Below are 16,674 nucleotides of genomic sequence, written 5' to 3' on the forward strand. Positions count from 1 at the left end.
CAAATCAGACATTGGGTGCTTAGGAACAACACATTATGAAATTTAATCTAATTATACAGCTTTCTATGTAAACTGTTTAACGCTTTTTTTTTAATTATAATAATATTTATTATAAAGGGCATCAATCAGAAGGATCAACCCCCTTTTAAGCAGTCTAAATGGGTATGTAGGTCATAGGAAGCTGAATACAATGATAACTTGATATCTGCGATCAGATGTCGTATTCCAGAGAAATCCATGTTTTTCTTAATATGTAAATGAGCTGTTAAGATCTATGGGCCGGACATAGATTTCCCTAAGGCTCCGCCTCCAGAGCTTATTATATACGAAAGGAGAGTTACCAGTATGAGACGTGTAGATCAGGAGAGCAGACTGTCGGTTATTACATGTCTCACGTTGGTAACACTTCTTTCCATTTACAATAATCTCTGAAGGCATATTCTCAGGGACATCTATGATCTTAGCAGCTCATTTACATATTAAGAAAAATGTGGATTTCTTTGCAATAAGACATCGGATCGCAGATATCAAGGTGTCATTTTATTCAGCTTCCTATGATCTACTTGTCCATATAGACAGCTGAGGAGGGTTGATCCTACTGACAGATTCCCTTTTAAGGATCTGTTTCCCACTTCAATCTGATTTGTTTTAATTCAGCTGGAGGAGTTGCGAGCCATGGAACGGACCCTACGCCTGAAAGTAAAAAGTCTAAGCACAGAGCTGGCTATGTATAAAAGAGGGTGAGTTGGGTGAGGGTGTGCCGTTCGTTATTTATACAGTGTCTTTTTAATAGTTCTTCATCATTCATACCCTTTTTGCAGGCGTATGACGCCTACAGCCCCGTCCCCACAGAGTCGCTCCAGCTCTGCTGGTCGGGGGCCTGTTCATCGAAGCTCATCCAGGGGAGAATCTGCTGCAAGAAGAGACCGGTCCACGTCACGGGACAGGAGTGGATATAGTTCCCGAGAGGGAAGGAGTCTCACTAGGCAGCCAAGACTTCCCCCCTCCCCTGTGGGTAAGTGGCATCTTTTGACCCATTATCACCTTTTGTGCCCACGCTCGGTCTTCTCCATTGCCTTCAGGAGAATAAAAATCATTGCAGCAAAGTGCAAAATACTTCATTCACCCTTTTGTCAATGTCCATAGGAGCAGCAGCAGCCGCATCTCCATGAATTGAATTGATGATTGGTCAAGTAAAGGGGCGATAATGGCTGCTTTGCTTTCAGGCCCACTTGTGCTTACATTTTTTTTTAATTTTATTTATTTTTTCATTTTTTTTCAACTGCAATGTCATATCCTGCATCTGCTGACCGAAAAACAAGAGACTTTGTACGTAAGGGAGCAAAAACAATGGGCGCCTTGTGGATGGACACTGGATCCTTTGACTGCTACAGTTACAGACAAAATATTAAAACTTTTTTTGATGCAAAAAAAATAATTAAACAGAACTTGTTACACTGTGATGGAGTATAGATCAACTTAAAGCGTTATTCCCATTCTTCATAAGTGGGTATTGTCTAGAGATAGACTGAATCCTCCCATCGACTAAGTTAGTAGCAGCTAATTGATATTAATACTTTTATTTTGCTTACAGTTTGTTACCTTGGAGATCGACCATTGCTGCTAGACAGCAGAACAGGCGCAGTGCTTACAAGCGCTCTTCTATTGAGTTTCTAAGCACTCTTTTGCAGCTGACCAGGATCTCTGGAGTGTGCTGTTACCTCCTAATCTCGGCCAGCTTTTGCACAGTGCTTACAAGCTAGACAGCAGAGGTGGTTGGTCTCTCAGGCAACGAGCTGTGAACAAAAGTGTTAACCCCTTTCTGACATTGTCAGTAATAGTACGTCCCTGTGCCCTGGGCCTTATGAACCAGGTACGTACTATTGCGCACAATGTGATCGCGCCCGTACAGAAGCTGTGCAAGGCGATCGCTGCCCGGTGTCAGCTGATTCTCACAGCTGACACCCGGCCTTAATGTGCCAGGAGCGGACCCGCACCGCTCCCGGCACATTAAGGCCGGGTGGCAGAGGTAAGGGCACTCCTCTTACCTTGAATCGGAGACCCCACGCTGTGTGTCATGACTACATCCTGGTCACCAGGCATCAGAAAGTTAGATCGTGCGCAGTGCACAATCTATCTAACTGCAGTGCAGAGCTGACAGCCTGCATAGCACGGGGATGATGCTGCTGCTGCATCTCTATGCTATGCAAGCGATCAGACTGCAAAAAATGAAAGTCCCATAGTGGGACAAAGTGTAAAAGTGAATTTTTTTTTTAAAAAAAAGAGTAAAAATATACTGTACCCACAAATATTATGAGAAAAAAAAAAAACAATAAAAGTACACATATTTGCTATCGCCGCATCCGGAACGACCTGACCTATAAAACTGTCGCACTAGTTAACCCCTTTGTGTTGGGGTTAGTGCTGGAGTTGTTTTTTTTTTTTTTTTTTTCAAAAGTAAAGAAAAAAAAAAATGTTGACGATATGGCGACTAGAGTTGAGCGCAAGTGCTCGCTACTTGAGTTTTCATCGGGTGCTCGGGTATGGACAGAGTATCGTGAGTGCTTGAGTGACATGCTCGAGTCTCCGCCCCATATGTTTTGCGGCTGTCCAAACGTGACATGGCGTCCTCTCTCTATTCCAGACAATTTTGCGTTCAAAAAGTCACAGTGTTCCTTCCCTTCTGAACCCTGCCTTGCGCCCAAACAGTGGTTTTCCCCCCCATATGGGGTATCGTTGTGATCAGGAAAAATTGCACAACAAAGTTTGGTGGTCCATTTTTTTTCTTGTTACCCCTGCGAAAATAAAAAAAATTGGGTCTAAAGTAACATTTTTTTGTGAAAAAAAAATTAAATGTTCATTTTTTTTTCTTCCACATTCCATACGTTTCTGTGAAGCACCTGAAGGGTTAATAAACTTCTTGAATGTGGTTTTAAGCACATTGAGGGGTGCAGTTTTTAGAATGGTGTCACTTTTGGGTATTTTCTGTCATTAAGGCCCCTCAAAGTCACTTCAAATGTAATGTGGTCCCTTTAAAAAAAAAAAAAAAGATTTAGTTGGAAAAATGAGAAATCGCTGGTCAACTTTTAACCCTTATAACTTCCTAACACCCCCAAAAATTTGGTTCCACAGTTGTGCTGATGTAAAGTAGACATGTGGGAAATGTTAACTATTTTGTGTAACATGACTCTCTTGATTTAAGGGCATGAAAATTCAAAGTTTGAAAATTGCAATATTTTCTATATTTTCGCCAAATTTCCACAAAGTAATGTAAATCATATTGAAGTACAATATGTCATGAAAAAAACCAATCTCCGAATCAGCGGGATCTGTTGAAGCGTTCCAGAGTTATTACCTCTTAAAGTGACAGTGGTCAGAATTGTAAAAATTGGCCCAGTCATTAACGTGCAAAGCACCTTTCATAAAGGGGTTAATATCTCATTAAGAGCTGCAAATTTTAATAAGCAGTGAATTGTAAAGGTGCTTGTATTTACAGTCACTATCCGACAATATCCATCTATGAAGATGGGAGTGACTGTTTATCAAAAGGGGACGTCTTGATAATATTGTAGTTATAAATTTAATTACCGGCTAGAAAAGTTTTTTTCTTTTTAAATGTTCTCTTTGGAGCAGCAGAGATGCAAAAGCTTCAACTTTTTTTCTTCTAAAAATCAAAGACATTTTTGTGAATTGTCCCTTTTGCCCAGGTCACCCTGAGAACAGCACAGCGCCATACTCTGTGTAGTGGCCATTTTCAGGTACTGCGGCTCAGCTCCCATTCACTACACGGTGTACAGACCTGTGGTGGTCCGCCATATGTCATTTTATTGTGCCCCATAGTATAATCAAACCTGCTCGATTACATATTCTATACAGTAAAGAAAAAATGTTTGCCAAATGCAACCTTTCACCATACACATTACTCCCGCAAATATCTCTGATGAGCCTAAAAACCCAGCCTTATAATGCACAAAGCAATTTTTACTAATCTTCACTTATGTATAAAATGTTTTCTCTTAGCCATCCGACCCCCTCGATTTGATCCAACGGCCTATGTCCGAGACAAAGAGCGAAAACAAAAAGAAACAGACCTAAAAAAGTAAGTGAATACTCGCTGCCCTGTATTTTTTTTTAACCTATAGTGGGTTCTCCACCTGAGACGCACAGCTGGCCATATATTAGAGTCCCCCCTATATGACTGTATAAGCAGTTTAAATCAAGTTCAGGGGAAGACTCCCTTTGATTTTACAAGGCCATAGTGACTGGAAATCCTATATCAGATGCCCTGTCAGTACTTGGTAAAGCTGTGAGAGTATATGGTAACAGCTTAAAGGGGTATTCCTATCCCAATACGTAGTAGGTGTAATAATATTAGCAAATACCTCCAATTAGAAATGTAGTATAGTTCTTCTGTTTCGTTGTGTCACTTACCCCATGTGCAGGGCATTGGAGTAGCTTGGGTATCCATGGTTACAACCACTCATCTAGTGAGTTAGTTGTTAGTGGTTCTAACCTTGGATACATAAGCTACTCCAATGCCCTGTACATGGGGTAAGCGACACAGCTAATTGGAAGAACTATATACTACATTTCTAAATGGAGGTATTTGCTAATATTATTACATCTACTACATATTGGGAAAGGATCTTTGAGATGGGAATACCGCTTTATCTACGTATGACGTATATATTTGTCACTTGTCGCGTGCAGTGATCATGGAGCACGTTCAGGAGGCGAGTCCGCTCCATACCAAGAAGACGTCGGCTATGTTGACAGCAGCATTTCAGTGTATTGATTGCCTGTATTGCTCGTGCACTGGATCCCGCCACCTCCTCATTGAAGGCCCCTGTTGCTGCCATCATGTGTGTAGATGGATATATGAGAAGGATACAGATAACTATGTATACATTATTATTTATTTATATAGATGTCGGCGACTTTCCAGTTCCCCCTCCAGTATGAGAGGCCAGAGACGCAGCTCCTCAGGTACCCCATCAATATCTACATGTGTTTGCTTGCAGACTCATCCCCAGATATACGGGTGAATACTTTACTTTAGACTTCAGATCCGCCACTGTTTCTAGCTGCTAAAAATACATACTTTTTTTTTTTTTTTTTTCCCCCTATTCCGATACGTGAAAAACACATCCCAAATGTACACATCACAGGCAGTGGAGTCCATGTCTGAGGATAAGCTGCAACTCGTCCAGACAGAACTGGATTACCACCGAGACATCTGACATGTCACCAATGGAAAGCACTGAACCTTTTAAAGGAGTTGTCCAGGTTTGTCACAAGTCTGCAGTCACACCATGTGACTGCAGACTTATGAATCCTCACAGTGCGCGCTGTCGGGATTCTCCAGTGCCGCTGGCGAGACCAAGCAGTCATGTGACTGCAAGTTTTTAATATGCTTACTCGCGGTCACATTCCAACTAGACGTGCATGGACTCTCTCATTTTACTTGCATTTAGCGAGGCCGCTCACGTCTAGTCAGAATGTGGCCAGGGGTATGCATATCGCAAACTTGCAGTCACTTGACCGCTTGGTCTCACAGTTGGAACTGAAGAGGCTTCTAACGGTGCGCATTGGGCATGATGTGAGGATTCACATGTCTGCAGTCGCATATGACTGCAGACTTTCCTGAAAAACCCGGACAACCCTTTTATGCATTCTGTACACTCAGTGTGTCTGTGTTTTAAAAAAAAAAAAATAAATAATAAAGCCGCTAATCACCCTCCAATGGGGCATTGTTTACTGACTGCCTCAGTAACGTCAAGTCGACAGTGCTGCAGCCAATCACTTAGCTCATCAGATCGGTTTATGATAACTCAGGATTCACCATTCACAATAGGCAATGTCACAGCTCACCTCCTCGTCATGTCCAATAACTGATAACGCCTCTATATACAGTAGATAACACAGGATCAGCCATTTACATTAGGTGATGTCACAGCTCGCCTCCTCCCTCTCCCTTCACAATGACAATTGCAGAGATTAGCATGTGAGCAGATTGGCAGCTTTAGAAGCTCTGACTTCTAAACGAAAGATCCATGTGCCCAACAGGAAATAAAGGTCTTAAATTGGGGAAAAAAGGAAAATCCAGCTTCCATGGTATAAAATCTTTGTACTTTTATTTAGTCCATTTAAAAAGCAAAAACGAGGGTACAACCGCTGAGGGAGGCATGGGGGAAGAAAGTCGCAGCACACTAGACGCGTTTCATGCACATTACATGCTCTAGAGCTCAGTGTGTGTTAAATTTGGGCCTAGTGACAAGTTGTTTTTTTGTAGCATTATGACTTTTTAATATACTTCGACCATGGACAAGAGTCTGGAAATCAATAAATGAACTTATCAGACTGAAATGACTATTGAGCACTTTGTATAGGTTACTATGTGATAATATTTGCCATTCTCCAACAGTTGAAAGCATTCGGAGTCATGGATCGTATCAGAGCTCCGGGGATGACATGGACTACGCTGGAGCTCCTCGCTGCAGGTAACGGGGCCCGACACCACTATATACACAAGCTGATCAAAGAAGTCTCAGAATCCTGTGTCGTGCCGTTTCTGTGTGTATGTCCTTGTCATTCATTACCTGCACTGCCCATATTACAGGGGTGACGCACAACCTGCAGCCCGCGGCCGGAAACCCTTCACTCATTCCTCCTGGAACAGCCGAAATGGCGTAAGTCTGCACGCTACCTCTGCTTGTAGCTAAGCCGCTTCTTCTGTGCTTGCTCACAGCCAAAAGTACGTTTTTAACTTTAGTCATTTCTTTGTACATTTTTTTTGTTTCTTTCTGAAGGGCAAGAAGGATCGGTTCCCAGCAAAGAAGAGACTTTCCAGCACTCCAACTTACAACCGTAAAATTGAGAAAGGTATGAGCTAAAATACAATATACGCCTCCCCTTTTTTATATTACAAAGATATTCCTTGAATCATCCATTATAGCCTTCTCTACAAGTGTGCAGAGGATCTCATGAGGAATCCACTTGAAAAAGTTCTGAAAATTGTGCCTCATAAAATGGACATAACCCACAGCAATGTCACAACAACTGTGCACTTATTCTGTGTTGTCACTTTTAGCCGCTTCAGGGTTTGAAAAACTTTTCGAAATATAATAAGTTGCAGTAGTTATAACAAAACAAATTGAGCACGACTCACCCTCCCCTGGTCCAGCGCATCTCCACTGCTGCACCGGCTTCTGTTATTTGACTGCAGCATTGAGTCACTGAGTTCAGCGGCTCTGTGTAGACAGCATGAAGCTCACTGATTGACTGCAGCGCTTTCAAAGTAACATCAGCACTGCAGACAGACAGTGGTACAGCAATGGAGTCAATTTTTGTTTTGTTATTACTACCACAATTTATAGCCCAAAGTTTTCTGAAAGGGGACAACCCCTTTTATGTAGTATTACCGGTGGCCGTACAAATATTTGTTATCCATACATCAGGGCCTGGGGACGATTTATTTTACGTGAGTGACACATCCACAGAAGTGAATTTATGTGCTGCTCAATGGGTCTGCAATGCCGAGGGCTCTGATATAGTGAACGATTGTACAGCTCGCAGTCACATGATGGGATTTACGCTACTGGTCTCGGGCCCAGATTGTGCAAGCAAAATCCAAGTCTATAATGGCCGTAACTGTCTCCAATGAGAGCGTCTATTATGCAGAAAGAAGCCTGAAAACAGATCAGCTATTCATCAACACCGGTAAATATTGGGTCAATGCTGCGCAAAACTCCAGGACTTTTTTCATGTAAAAATACTGTTAGTCTATGTGCCCACGATACAGAAATGCTGCGTATTTTTTTTCCGCTTCTCCCTGGCAGGAAAAAACGCATGCGGATCTTGCATGCGTTTTTCCCGCCAGGTAGAAGCGTTTGTCAAGCGTCTTTACATGCATTTCTGCATGCAGGTTATCAAGCGCTTTTCCAGGTGATTTTAGCATCACTTGGAAAGTGCTTGACAACTTGTTCACACTATATAAATCCATGCAGCCGGCATGGATTTATATAGTGTGACCAAGTAATAGTTGAAAAAAAGAATAAAAATGGTAAAAAAAAAAATATTATACTCACCTTCCGATGGCCCCAGTCTTTTCTCCGCTGCTTCCGGTCTCTTGTACGGCTCGTGGTGGTGTGAAAGGACCTTTCATGATGTCATTTAGTCATGTGACCGCCGACGTCCGCAGTCGCGTGACTAAATGACGTCATGGCAGGTCCTTTCACACCACCGCGAGGCGGAGAAAAGACTGGGGGACATCAGAAGGTGAGTATAATGTTTATTTTTTATTTTAAATTCTTTTTTTTAACAGGTACCATGGTACCCGGGTCTGGAGGAGAGTCTCCTCTTCTCCAGACCCGGGTACCATCCGCACATTGAATCGCTTAATATCAGCATGTGCACATGTAGTCATGCGGATATTATGCGTTTCAATGCAAGTCAATGACGGCAATTACACTGCGTGTCCACAAAATTAATGGACATGCTGCGTATTTTTCCGCAATGATAATCCGCAGCGGAAATTTCCGCAGCACGTGCACAGCATATGCGGATTATCATTGGGGACCATGGGGCACATATTACCGAGTGGGTTTTTTTAAGCGTTTTTGCTGCGGAAATTCCGCTTCAAAAATGCATAGTGTACACACAGCCTTAATGTGTTGTTTTTTTTTCTTCTTTTTAGATCTATACATATATTTCTAATAGATGCATATTTTATTGTATATGTTCTATGCAAATTGTCTTCAGAGAGGAAGAGGACTTAAACTCTAGCACTGCCTGATGGAAGTAGCGATCCTACAAGTCAATATCGACCCTTTAACAAGCCTTGCTATATGACTTGGGACATGCATATCAAGCTCTGGCCCACAGGGTAGTTTTATTTGGCCCGCGACACCAGAACCACCACCCCTATGTGGGGCCCATTATTCTGTGTATTATTGGTTGGCCAAAGATTTTGTCCCAGTTTTTCATTTTGGCCCTCTGTGTGTTTGCATTTGACATCTTAGACTTAGGATAAAGGCCAAATCAGATTCTCAATTTGCAGACACGGTGTTTCGGGGTATTGCCCCTCTTCTGTGCGAATTGAGATTTTGACTTGGCTTTTATCCTAAGTCATATTGCAAGGCGTGTTAAAGGGTCGATATTAACTTGTGGATTGCTACTTCCAAAAGAGGGCGCTATAGAGTTCTAGTCCTCTTCCTTTCTGAAAAGACAGTTTGCATATTTAATTTCCTAGAGGAGCATGCATGGCCTAGAAGTCTCCTCACTCACAGGCCTGGCTTGTCACTCTTCACAAGGAGAAACCTTACCCCTTAGATCCCATATATTCTTCTAATAACCCAACACCTGTTGGTTCTGTGTAATGAGAATTTAAAGGGATTGTTCGGTACTTTCATATTGATGTTGGTCAGTATTATGTTGGTGGGGGAATGTTGCCTTATAATCTTGGTGCCAGTGGAGGCGAGATGGACCTGTGCTGTGCAGCTGCACAGCTGATCACATCTACTGTATAGAGACTGCGGCCGGGTACTGCACATCCGCCCCTGGTGGAATGAATAGCGATGGCTCTGTAGTACCCCGCTGTGGCCAATATACAGTGCACAGAGCTATGCTTTGCAGCTCTGCAATTGATCACAGCACAGCCCTGCGTAGCTCCGCAACTCATCACATCCAGCTGCCAACGAAGACAATTAAGTGGGAGTGGGGGGGTTAGGGTAACTTATGTTGTACCCCCACCAATCTGATATTGATGACTTATCTTAGGATAGTACATCAATATAAAAGTACCAGACAACCCCTTTTTAAAAGTCGCCTACTGTAGATCTACACCTTTTACTAACTGACCACACATTTCATGTTTTCCCCCAAATCCAGAGAATCGCCTTGACCCGCTATCTGACCTGTCTGATATCGATGCTCGACTGCTAGCATTGCAAGATTACATGAGAAACCTGGACACACGCACCTAAGGCGGCATCCCTAAATTGGCGATCAATTTTGACAATCTGCTGCGTTCCAGGTTTTAGGACACCACCGTGAAATAGGGCCAGGCTGCACCATTGGACGTCAGGAATGGAGTACAGATTAAATGTGGTGTTTTACTTTGCTATACTATATATCAGTTTTTTGTTTTTTTTGTGTTTTTTTTTTTTTATCTCCCCTCATAATCCTACCAATGCTAAACTGCATTATGTGAGTGATTACGAGTGGGAGAAAGTAAGTGAACCATGATGCAAGAAGGCTTTCAATCAGAAGGCTGTGCAGGATTCATTCACTAATGGATGCTAATAAGTCACAACAGAAGTTCTAAAAGTTGTGACGGCAAGAATAGCTTCACAATGCTATGCCATCCACAATAGAAGAACCATGCAAACCAGAACGGAGACCAAGGACAAATGTGAACAGAGGCTAACCTACTGACTTGGAATCCAGGCCAGGATCTTTGAATACACATCTGCTTTCTTCCAAATAATTATTATAATTATTGCAATAATGAAGGTTATTCCAGGACTTTACATGTTGTAATTTTCTTTCTTTTTTTTTTTTTTGCTGTTTTTTTTTGTGTAACCATACACTATACACATTCCCCAATGCACAGCCTCAGTCCAGGGCTGATACGTGGCCCCCAATAGCCTCTCTTATGCTTTGTTGAAACTTTTTGTATTTATTTCATTTTTTTTCTTTATTTTTTGGTGGGTGGATGGGAAGATTTATTATTATTATTTTTATTTTTTTTTTATAATAGAGATTTTATTTATTTGATGTGAATTTTAATGTTGCGAATGTTGAAAAACGTTTTGGTTTTAAAATATTTGTATATAATCAGAAATTTGCATTGTCTTTATTTTTTTTATTTTTATTATTAATTATTTTTTTTTTTTTACCCTACAAAAGATAATGTCACTTACATGTTGAACAAAGCACAGAAACAAACTTTGGGAACCAAAGCAGTAACATAGCAGACATTTCCTCTTAGGCCTGCCTTCTTGTCCATTGGAAATATTGTACCATTTTGTACATCTGCAGAATTGGGTGTCCCCCGTAGTTATATATTACAAAGAAACCCTGCATGTATTTTTCACCTATTGTATATACACAAAAATGGTGCATAATTTGGTTGCAGTGTTTGCTCATATTATTTAATCATAGAGTTCTAGTCCTCTTCCTCTCTGAAGAGACAATTTGCATATTTCATTTCCCAGAGGCGCATACATGGCTTGTAAGTCTCCTCACTCTGATATGCCAGGCCTGGCCTGTCACTATCCACAAGGAGAAATGTTACCCCTTGGATCCCAGTCTTGGCCTCTCACCCAGCCAAATCAGATCTCACACTTTGCACTGAAGAGGGGCACCACCCTGAAACATCGTGTCTGCAAACTGAGATTCTGGTTTGGCTTTTATCCTAAGTCATGTGGCAAGGCTCTTTAAAGGGTTGACACTGACTTTTTGGAACACTGCTTCCAATAGGTGGTGCTAGAATTCTAGTTCTCTTCCTCTCTGAAGAGACAATTTGCATATTTAATTTCCCAGAGGAGCATGCATTGCTTATAAGTTTCCTCATTCTGACATGCCAGGCTTGGCTTGTCACTCTGCAAAAAAATGAAACTCTGCCCCTTAGATCCCCAATATAAACCTGTAAATTGTGCTCACTAGTGCCACCTATTGGAAGTAATTACATGTCAACTCAATGTTTCACTATAAGGAACCTTGTGACATAACTAGGGATGTTGGTGAAGTCAGACAGCTGGTGTGGGTACTTACTCCTTATAACTAAAGAGCAGAATTTATCAGGGTGAATGAGATCCCTAGATTCAGCTTAGTGGGTGCAAAGACTATTCTTAAAGGGGTTGTCAACTTGTTTTAACTAACCACTAATCCACAGGATTGCTGTGAGGGGGGCCGACCACTGGAACCATCACCGATTGGCAGAACGGGTCTTTTTCCCCATTGGAATCTGGGCCTGTGCTCCATTTATTCTCTATAAGGCTGCCAAGTGCTGCACTCTTTTTTTTTTTATCAGCATTTTTTCCTCCACTCAAATGAAATGCCCTTAAAAACAGCATTATTCCTGCAAACGTCGGTGTTTTTTATGAAGGAGGAAAACCCTGAAAAGAAGCCCTATGTGAACACACCTTTAGAAGACCAGCTAGATATGGAGGCTTATTAGTAATGATCTGTGGTGAAAAATTTCAAATTGGCTGTCTCCTAAAAAGGAGTTGGCCAACGTCGAGCATTGATTTACTGGTTAGCTACCTCCAATAGCTGGTGCTTGACAAATAGTTTTCTTTCCTGTTGGAAAGAGGTACTTGCCAATTTTTTTTTTTTTTCTTTCCAATGGAGCATTGGTAATAATGCTCCACGTATAGCTGGTGTACTTAAAGGGGTATTCCCATCTCCAAGATCCTATCCTGATATGTAGTAGGTGTAACAATAATATTAGCAATTACCTCCAATTAGAAATGTAGTTTAGTTCTGATTCGCTAAATCACTTACCCCCTGTGCAGGGCATTGCAGTAGCTTATGTATCCATGGTTACGACCACTAACAACTGTCACTATGGATACCCAAGCTACTGCAATGCCCTGCACATGGGGTAAGTGACATAGCGAATCATAAGAACTATACTACATTTCTAATTGGAGGTATTTGCTAATATTATTATTGCACCTACTACATATTGAGATAGTATTTTCGAGATAGAAATACCCCTTTAAGGAGGGCTAATACCTAAAGTCCTGTAGAAATGTAAAATACCTGCCAAAACCTGATGGTGCTCCAGTATAGTTAACAAGCCATATGTACAAATCAATGTCCTTGTCATTTTATGTTTCCATGGATCAGCTGCTTAAAGGGACAGGAATAAAAGTTTACCAAACTTTTCAAGCAGCCCACTGGCCTTGAGTTTACTTTTTATGTGCCAGATAAAACCTGTTGCACTGGCTCAGGTGACAGAATTCCTTGATATAGTAGCTGACAAAGTTGGAAGCGTTATTGCTCCACAGGTTCCACCGACCAGAGAACAAGCAGATTTTCTGCAGGAGTCAGGTGGATGCTCTGCAGAACTTTTTGAATAAATCATGAATTATATATATATACACAGAAAATGAACAACCGTCCCAAGGAGTTATGTGATGTGATCACCGCTCTGCTAGGACCAAATGCCCATGTGAAAATAAGTCCTTTTTCATGGCATACTGTCCTGCTCTCGTTATTAGCACCCATGAAGATTAAGTATATAATGTGGAATATCTCCTGAAAAAGATGAATCAAGTGAAACCGTTTGTTTTTTTTTTATATAGAGCACTCGGGTTAAATACAAAAGAGCAAATGATAAACAATAATTTAAAACAAACAATGGGAGGGAAAAATCGAAAAGCCTGAAGTTTGCTGGGTCACTGGTATTGGCACCCTTTTACATTAATTTAGTATGGAAACACATTTTGATTAGTCTGTGGTAAATCTCAAGAGATTCACCTGTGATTAAATTGTCGGTGCCCATGTGACATGAATTAGCCAATGAATGATGACTTCAGTGTTTTAAAAAGCCATATGGTAGGCCCTGTTCCTTTGTCACAATGGTGAAGACAAAGGAGCTGTCTGAGGACATCAGAACTGCTATTGGCAAACCCAAGACTTCCAAAGGTTATAAATAGTGATGAGCGAGTATATTTTGTTAACCCTTTCGCCGAGTATGCTCGGGCGAGCAGCGAGTAATTACAGCTGCTCGGTGTTATGTTTGAATCACTCCCGTGTGCATGATTTGCGACTGTTTGACAGCTTTAATACATGTGAGGAATGTCTATTTCTTACACATTCCTCACATGTAATAAAGCTGTCAAACAGTTGCAAATCATGCACACGGGAGTGATTCAAACATAACACCGAGCAGCTGTAATACTCGGCGAAAGGGTTAACAAAACATACTCACTAGTTATAAAGCCATCTCCAAATACCTTGGTATCCCAGTTTCAACAGTGTGCAATGTTGTTAGGAAATTTGCCAAGCATGGAACCCTCAAGAACCTCCCTGGATGTGGGGGAAAGAGGAAAATTGACAAGAGATGTCTTTGAAGGTTGGTGCGAATGGTAGAAAAAACACCTCGTCAAACATCCGAAGGCCAACCTGGGACAGTCGTTTCAACAAGTACCATATGCTGCACACTAAACCAAGCAGAGCTTTATGGGCGAAGACCAAGGAAGAAACCATTGCTGAAGAAAAGACATAAAAAGGAATGACTGATGTTTGCCAAAGATTACCTTTACAAACTACAATCCTGGGAAAATGTTCTGTGGACAGATGAAGCAAAAATAGAGCTTTTTGACAATGCAAAGCAACAGTCTGTTTACAGATGGCGCAATGAAGCTTATAAGGAAAAGAACACCTTACCAACAGTTAAGCATGGTAGAGGATCCATAATGCTGTGGGGTTGCTTTGCTGCGTCTGGTACTGGAGGCCTTGACTGTATCACATGAATCATGAAATCAGAGAATTATCAAGAGATTTTAGAGCAAAATGTCCTTTCCAGTGTAAGAAAACTTGATTTGAGTCGAAGATCATGGGTCCTCTAGCAAGACAATGACCCAAAGCACACATCCAAAAGTACACAGGAATGGTTGAAAAGAAAAAATGGACTATTTTAAAATGGCCAGCAATGAGTCCTGACCTGGATCCCATTGAAAATCTTTTGGGTGAGCTGAAATCTGCCATTGGGAAAAAGAACCCTGCAAACTTTCAAGAGCTTTAACAAACTACAGTCATGGCCAAAAGTATTGAGAATGAGACAAATAGTAATTTTTCCAAAGTTTACTGCTTCATTTTTTGTAATGGCAATTTGCATATACTCCTGAATGTCAAAGAGTGATCAGCTTAACAGCAATTACTGTACTTGCAAAGTCAATATTTGCCCAGAAAATGAACTTTAACCCCCAAAACACATTTCAACATCATTGCAGTCCTGCCTTAAAAGGAGCAGCTAACATCGTTTTAGTGATTGATCGTCAGCCCTGTCCTCATCAACACCCACACCTGTGTTAATGGATCAATCAGTCATGATTAAGTAAGAATGACATCACTGGACACTTTAAAAGGAGGCTGGTTCTTGGTATCATTGTTTCTCTTCAGTTAACCATGGTTATCTCTAAAGAAACACGTGCAGCCATCATTGCACTGCACAAAAATGGCCTAACAGGGAAGAGTATCGCAGCTACAAAGATTGCACCTCAGTCAACAATCTATCGCATCATCAAGAACTTCAAGGAGAGAGCTTCCATTGTTGTCAAAAAGGCTCCAGGGCGCCCAAGAAAGACCAGCAAGCGCCAGGACCGTATCTTAAAACTGTTTCAGCTGTGGGATCGGACTACCAGCAGTGCCGAGCTTGCTCAGGAATGGCAGCAGGCTGTTGTGAGTGCTTCTGCACGCACTGTGAGGCGGAGACTCTTTGAGCAAGGGCTGGTTTCAAGGAGGGCAGCAAAGAAGCCACTTCTCTCCAGAAAAAACATCAGGGACCGACTGATATTCTGCAAAAGGTACAGGGAGTGGACTGCTGAGGACTGGGGCAAAGTCATTTTCTCTGATGAATCCCCTTTTCGATTGTTTGGGACATCTGGAAAACAGCTTATTCGGAGAAGAAGAGGTGAGCGCTACCACCAGTCTTGTCTCATGCCAACTGTAAAGCATCCTGAAACCATTCATGTGTGGGGTTGCTTCTCAGCCAAGGGAATTGGCTCACTCACAGTCTTGCCTAAAAACACAGCCATGAATAAAGAATGGTACCAGAATGTCCTCCAAGAGCAACTTCTCCCAACCGTCCAAGAGCAGTTTGGCGCCCAACAATGCCTTTTCCAGCATGATGGAGCACCTTGCCATAAAGCAAAGGTGATCACTAAATGGCTCATGGAACAAAACATAGAGAAACTCCCCAGATCTTAATCCCATTGAGAACTTGTGGTCAATCATCAAGAGACGGGTGGACAAACAAAAACCAACAAATTCTGGCAAAATGCAAGCATTGGTCCAAAAGTTGATTGAGAGCATGCCAGGGAGAATTACAGAGGTCTTGAATAAGAAGGGGCAACACTGCAAATATTGACTTGCAGCATTAACTCATTCTAACGGTCAATATAACCTATTGGTGCTCATAATATGATTGCAATTATATTTCTGTATGTGATATAAACATCAGACAAACACTAATAAAAACCAGAGGCCAGCAGATCATGTGAAAATATCATTTTGGTGTCATTCTCAAAACTTTTGGCCATGACTGTACAAAGGAAAAGTGGGTGAAAATTCCAGCTGAGAAGAGCAAGAAGCTTATAGATGGCTACAAGGAACGTCTGGAGGCTGTCAGCAATGGCAAAGGGTGTGCAACCAAGTATTAATTAGGGGGGCCTTTATTGCTGCACATGCTGTTTATTCTGTTTCTTCTTTGAAATTGCAACATGGAAGCTGAAAAACAATGTTTTATTGTTGTATTACTTTAGACCACTAATTAAAAAATATCCTGAGGATATAACTTTGGGACATTTCCATTTATTACTGAAGATATTGTACAGTGTATGAAAAAAATGAAGGGGTGGCCATAACGATGAGCAGCACTGTATTTGGACGGCATTGGTTCGCCGGGTGCTGCTGATTCCGACAGCACAAGTCATCGTCCGA

General features: G+C 41.6%; 1 protein-coding gene across 1 annotated transcript in view; it reads left to right on the forward strand.

The window, feature by feature from the left end:
• CCDC61 (coiled-coil domain containing 61) overlaps positions 1 to 10,777 on the forward strand; it is a 32,191-nt gene extending 21,414 nt beyond the window's left edge. Inside the window, exons 7-14 of the mRNA XM_073637941.1 lie at positions 658 to 740; positions 822 to 1,015; positions 4,021 to 4,099; positions 4,928 to 4,986; positions 6,425 to 6,500; positions 6,620 to 6,689; positions 6,810 to 6,882; positions 9,889 to 10,777. Coding sequence (XP_073494042.1) covers positions 658 to 740; positions 822 to 1,015; positions 4,021 to 4,099; positions 4,928 to 4,986; positions 6,425 to 6,500; positions 6,620 to 6,689; positions 6,810 to 6,882; positions 9,889 to 9,983 — 729 coding nt within the window. The 3' untranslated portion in view covers positions 9,984 to 10,777. The remainder of the gene's footprint in view (positions 1 to 657; positions 741 to 821; positions 1,016 to 4,020; positions 4,100 to 4,927; positions 4,987 to 6,424; positions 6,501 to 6,619; positions 6,690 to 6,809; positions 6,883 to 9,888) is intronic.
• The last annotated feature ends 5,897 nt before the right edge of the window (positions 10,778 to 16,674 follow it).

This window comes from Phyllobates terribilis, unplaced genomic scaffold (genome assembly GCF_046119375.1).
Source record: "Phyllobates terribilis strain yellow unplaced genomic scaffold, ASM4611937v1 Scaffold_7__3_contigs__length_470593459, whole genome shotgun sequence".
Lineage (NCBI taxonomy): Eukaryota > Metazoa > Chordata > Amphibia > Anura > Dendrobatidae > Phyllobates > Phyllobates terribilis.